We start from the raw sequence: 6000 nt of genomic DNA, 5'->3' as shown, positions 1-6000 counted from the left end.
AATTTTGATTGACTTGTCAAATCACCAATGGTCGATAGACTACTTATTGCCCTTCTGCCTGGTACTGTCCAATCGGCGATCTGGAATGTCTGTGTGACAGTCAGCCGGGCCAATCGACTGAGAGTAAATATGTGGTGAGGGGCGTTTGATAGACAGCCGACTAGACCAATCGTCCTCCGGCGCCGCCCCCTCTGGCGGGTGATGGACGTGCTCATGGCCCAATCAGAGGGCGGGGCAGCAGAGGGGCGGCAGGCGGTGGACGGGCTCTCCCGGGGTGATTGTTCAGTCATGGCGGCCGCAGCTGAGAGCGGGGAGAAGGTGGCGGGCGGGGAGGAGAGGCCGGGACAGCCCCAGGCCCAGGGCCAGGCCCAGGGGGACAAGGGCAGCTTCGAGTGTAACATCTGCCTGGACACGGCCAAGGACGCGGTCATCAGCCTCTGTGGACACCTCTTCTGGTGAGGGGGGGGGAGGGGACTGGGGTGGGGGAGAGAGGGGGGAGGGGGAGAGAGGGAGGGGACTGGGGTGGGGGAGAGAGGGGGGGGACAGCGGTGGGGGGGGGGGGGGGAGGGGAGGGGGACAGCGGTGGGGGGGGAGGGGAGGGGGACAGCGGTGGGGGGGAGGGGAGGGGGACAGCGGTGGGGGGGGAGGGGGGACAGCGGTGGGGGGGGAGGAGGGGAGGGGGGACAGCGGTGGGGGGGGAGGGGAGGGGAGGGGGACAGCGGTGGGGGGGGAGGGGAGGGGAGGGGGACAGCGGTGGGGGGGGAGGGGAGGGGAGGGGGACAGCGGTGGGGGGGGAGGGGAGGGGAGGGGGACAGCGGTGGGGGGGGAGGGGAGGGGGGACAGCGGTGGGGGGGAGGGGAGGGGGACAGCGGTGGGGGGGGAGGGGAGGGGGACAGCGGTGGGGGGGAGGGGAGGGGGACAGCGGTGGGGGGGAGGGGAGGGGGACAGCGGTGGGGGGGGAGGGGAGGGGGACAGCGGTGGGGGGGAGGGGAGGGGGACAGCGATGGGGGTGGAGGGGAGGGGGACAGCGATGGGAGGGGAGGGGGACAGCGGTGGGGGGGAGGGGAGGGGAGGGGGACAGCGGTGGGGGGGAGGGGAGGGGGACAGCGGTGGGGGGGGAGGGGAGGGGGACAGCGGTGGGGGGGAGGGGAGGGGGACAGCGGTGGGGGGGAGGGGAGGGGGACAGCGGTGGGGGGGAGGGGAGGGGGACAGCGGTGGGGGGGTGGAGGGGAGGGGGACAGCGATGGGAGGGGAGGGGGACAGCGGTGGGGGGGAGGGGAGGGGGACAGCGGTGGGGGGGGAGGGGAGGGGGACAGCGGTGGGGGGGGAGGGGAGGGGAGGGGGACAGCGGTGGGGGGGGAGGGGAGGGGAGGGGGACAGCGGTGGGGGGGGAGGGGAGGGGGACAGCGGTGGGGGGGGAGGGGAGGGGAGGGGGACAGCGGTGGGGGGGAGGGGAGGGGGACAGCGGTGGGGGGGGAGGGGAGGGGGACAGCGGTGGGGGGGTGGAGGGGAGGGGGACAGCGATGGGAGGGGAGGGGGACAGCGGTGGGGGGGAGGGGAGGGGGACAGCGGTGGGGGGGAGGAGGGGAGGGGGACAGCGGTGGGGGGGTGGAGGGGAGGGGGACAGCGGTGGGGGGGGAGGGGAGGGGAGGGGGACAGCGGTGGGGGGGAGGGGAGGGGGACAGCGGTGGGGGGGAGGGGAGGGGGACAGCGATGGGAGGGGAGGGGGACAGCGGTGGGGGGGGAGGGGAGGGGAGGGGGACAGCGGTGGGGGGGAGGGGGACAGCGGTGGGAGGGGAGGGGGACAGCGGTGGGAGGGGAGGGGAGGGGAGGGGGACAGCGGTGGGGGGGGGAGGGGAGGGGGACAGCGGTGGGGGGGGAGGGGAGGGGGACAGCGGTGGGAGGGGAGGGGGACAGCGGTGGGGGGGGAGGGGAGGGGGACAGCGGTGGGAGGGGAGGGGGACAGCGGTGGGGGGGAGGGGAGGGGGACAGCAGTGGGGGGGGAGGGGAGGGGGACAGCGGTGGGGGGGACGAGGTGTGGGAGGTGGGGGGAGAGGTCGTGGGAGATGCAAGACTCTGGAGGGAGAGGTGAAGAGGGGAGACTTGGGGGGGAGGGGGTAGGAGACGGGAGACTGGGGAGAGGGCGGTGAAAGGGGAGACTGCGGGGGTGGGAGTGGGGTGACTGTGGGGTAGGGAGGGGAGACTTGGGGGGAGGGTATGGGGGAGGAGAGACGGGGAGGGGTGTGGGGGTGAGAGACGGGCTAGAAATTGAGGAGAAGTGGGGAGAGACTGGGATGGGGGGAGAGGGTGAAAATCAGGAGGCAGCAGGGGGGAGAGAATTTGGGGGGGTGGCGAGAGGCTGGGAGAGGGGGAGAGACTTGGGACGGAGAGGGAGGAGTTTGGGGAAGTGGGGTAGAGGAGGGGAGAGACTGGGGAAGGGGTTGAGATTGGTGGAGAGACTGAGGGGCTCAGTGGTTTGGGGATTATTTTTATGGGGTTTGGTGTTTTGGGGAATATTTGAATGGGGTTTGGTGTTTTGGGGATTATTTTTATGGGGTTTGGTGTTTTGGGGAATATTTGAATGGGGTTTGGTGTTTTGGGGATTATTTTTATGGGGTTTGGTGTTTTGGGGATTATTTGTATGGGGTTTGGTGTTTTGGGGAATATTTGAATGGGGTTTGGTGTTTTGGGGATTATTTTTATGGGGTTTGGTGTTTTGGGGATTATTTGTATGGGGTTTGGTGTTTTGGGGATTATTTTTATGGGGTTTGGTGTGTTGGGGATTATTTTTATGGGGTTTGGTGTTTTGGGGATTATTTTTATGGGGTTTGGTGTTTTGGGGATTATTTTTATGGGGTTTGGTGTTTTGGGGATTATTTTTATGGGGTTTGGTGTTTTGAGGATTATTTTTATGGGGCTCGGTGTTTTGGGGATTATTTTTATGGTGTTTGGTGTTTTGGGGATTATTTTTATGGGGCTCGGTGTTTTGGGGATTATTTTTATGGGGCTCGGTGTTTTGGGGATTATTTTTATGGGGTTTGGTGTTTTGGGGATTATTTTTATGGGGTTTGGTGTTTTGGGGATTATTTTTATGGGGTTTGGTGTTTTGGGGATTATTTTTATGGGGTTTGGTGTTTTGAGGATTATTTTTATGGGGCTCGGTGTTTTGGGGATTATTTTTATGGTGTTTGGTGTTTTGGGGATTATTTTTATGGGGCTCGGTGTTTTGGGGATTATTTTTACGGGGTTTGATGTTTTGGGGATTATTTTTTGGGGATTATTTTATGGGGTTTGGGGTTTTGGGGATTATTTTTATGGGGTTTGGGGTTTTGGGGATTATTTTTATGGGGTTTGGGGTTTTGGGGATTATTTTTATGGGGCTCGGTGTTTTGGGGATTATTTTTACGGGGTTTGATGTTTTGGGGATTATTTTTGGGGGATTATTTTATGGGGTTTGGGGTTTTGGGGATTATTTTTATGGGGTTTGGGGTTTTGGGGATTATTTTTATGGGGTTTGAGGTTTTGGGGAGTATTTTTTTGGGGTTTGAGGTTTTGGGGAGTATTTTTTGGGGGTTTTGGAGAGTATTTTTATGGGGTTTGGGGTTTTGGGGAGTATTTTTATGGGGTTTGGGGTTTTGGGGAGTATTTTTATGGGGTTTGGGGTTTTGGGGATTATTTTTATGGATTCGGTGTTTTGGGGATTATTTTTATGGGGTTTGGTGTGTTGGGCAATTTTTATGGGGCTCGGTGTGTTGGGCATTATTTTTATGGGGCTCGGTGTTTTGGGGATTATTTTTATGGGGTTTGGTGTTTTGGGGATTATTTTTATGGGGTTTGGGGTTTTGGGGATTTTTATGGGGATTGGTGTTTTGGGGATTATTTTTATGGGGTTTGGGGTTTTGGGGATTTTTATGGGGATTGGTGTTTTGGGGATTATTTTTATGGGGCTCGGAGTTTTGGGGATTATTTATACTGGGTTTGGTGTTTTGGGGATTATTTTTATGGGGCTCGGAGTTTTGGGGATTATTTATACGGGGTTTGGTGTTTTGGGGATTATTTTTATGGGGTTTGGGGTTTTGGGGATTATTTTTATGGGGTTTTGGGGATTATTTTTATGGGGTTTGGGGTTTTGGGGATTTTTTTGGGGGGTTTTGGGGAGTATTTGTATGGGGTTTGGTGTTTTGGGGAATATTTGTATGGGGTTTGGTGTTTTGGGGAATATTTTTATGGGGTTTGGTGTTTTGGGGATTATTTTTATGGGGATTGGTGTTTTGGGGATTATTTTTATGGGGTTTGGGGATTATTTTTATGGGCCTCGGTGTTTTGGGGATTATTTTTATGGGGTTTGGGGATTATTTTTATGGGCCTCGGTGTTTTGGGGATTATTTTTATGGGGTTTGGGGATTATTTTTACGGGCTTTGGTGTTTTGGGGATTATTTTTATGGGGCTCGGTCTTTTGGGGATTTATTTTTATGGGGCTCGGTCTTTTGGGGATTATTTTTATGGGGTTTGGGGATTATTTTTATCGGGTTCGGTGTTTTGAGGATTATTTTTATCGGGTTCGGTGTTTTGTGGATTATTTTTATGGGGTTTGGGGATTATTTTTATGGGATTTGGTGTTTTGGGGATTATTTTTATGGGGCTCGGTGTTTTGGGGATTATTTTTATGGGGTTTGGTGTTTTGGGGATTATTTTTATGGGGTTTGGTGTTTTGGGGGTTATTTTTATGGGGCTCGGTGTTTTGGGGATTATTTTTATGGTGCTCGGTGTTTTGGGGATTATTTTTATGGTGCTCGGTGTTTTGGGGATTATTTTTATGGGGCTCAGTGTTTTGGGGATTATTTTTATGGGGTTTGGTGTTTTGGGGATTATTTTTATGGGGCTCGGTGTTTTGGGGATTATTTTTATGGGGCTCGGTGTTTTGGGGATTATTTTTATAGGGCTCGGTGTTTTGGGGATTATTTTTATAGGGCTCGGTGTTTTGGGGATTATTTTTATGGGGCTCGGTGTATTGGGGATTTATTTTTATGGGGCTCGGTGTTTTGGGGATTATTTTTATGGGGCTCGGTGTTTTGGGGATTATTTTTATGGGGCTCGGTGTGTTGGGGATTATTTTTATGGGGCTCGGTGTTTTGGGGATAATTTTACAGGGTGTGAGGGTTGTCCATGAGGAGATAGTTAGTGACACCCTCTCTGACAAACCGGCTGTGAATTGTGTGTTTCTGAGACAGGAGCTCAGCGATGTGTTTCTGCTTGAACACTGACTGGGCAGAACTCTCTCTTTCTCTCTCTGAATTAACCTTTCATCAAACAATTGTTTTGCAACCCGTCTGTGTCCTGTATTGGACCTGTCCCCTGTGTGATGTAATATTATTGTGCAATCGCCTGTCCAAGCTGTGCCCTTTGGTAAAATCAATCCAGACTGATAGCGGGATGAGCTTTTCAGCAGCAATGTGAGATGGGGCTGGAGATTTAATCCAATAAAGCTCATCGGTTGGAGGCTGGCACTGCAATAAATTGCTTCACTTGTGCCGTTCTGAAGTGGTCTCCACATTAGAGCAGCCTCACAGTACGTGCTTGATTGTCATGCTCCCTGCACCCTGTTAGGAAAGCAGTCACTGACGACATTTCCCAGTACCATCACCGCAGAACCACTTTGGGCCACAACAACTGTGCCAACAATTGTTATTAAAGCATTTAAACAGGGCCACGTTAAAGGGCTGCTTTCCAACCAATGCTGTCCTATTGGAAGTTGGAGAGAGCGGGAGGGAGAATGGAAGGTGATCCTGGGCAGATCAGGGAAACGTTGGTACGTCTCGGATATGTTCAGTGTGAGATCCATAAGCTTGCCTGTCAGGAGTGTCCAAGGCCTGTGCTGCTTCTCCTGTCGCTGGCCAATGAGGAGATGGGTCACAGCCATTTATGGGTCGGTAGCAGAGCCATCGCTGAGCTGCAGCTGCTGAGTGAGTGGTTCGGGATGTGAATCTGTCTTTCTTCAC

At 55.0% G+C, this 6000-nt stretch overlaps 1 protein-coding gene across 2 annotated transcripts in view; it reads left to right on the top strand.

Moving 5' to 3' along the window:
- The first annotated feature begins 251 nt into the window (after positions 1 to 251).
- rnf5 (ring finger protein 5) overlaps positions 252 to 6000 on the top strand; it is a 79827-nt gene continuing 74078 nt past the window's right edge. For both annotated transcript variants that reach the window (XM_041213696.1, XM_041213695.1), the window contains exon 1: positions 252 to 455. In XM_041213696.1, the coding sequence (XP_041069630.1) occupies positions 289 to 455 (167 nt within the window). In that variant the 5' untranslated portion in view covers positions 252 to 288. The remainder of the gene's footprint in view (positions 456 to 6000) is intronic.

Source organism: Carcharodon carcharias, chromosome 19 (genome assembly GCF_017639515.1).
Source record: "Carcharodon carcharias isolate sCarCar2 chromosome 19, sCarCar2.pri, whole genome shotgun sequence".
NCBI lineage: Eukaryota > Metazoa > Chordata > Chondrichthyes > Lamniformes > Lamnidae > Carcharodon > Carcharodon carcharias.
The sequence above is the reverse complement of the archived record's forward strand: the minus strand, read 5'-3'. Positions and strand labels throughout refer to the sequence as shown.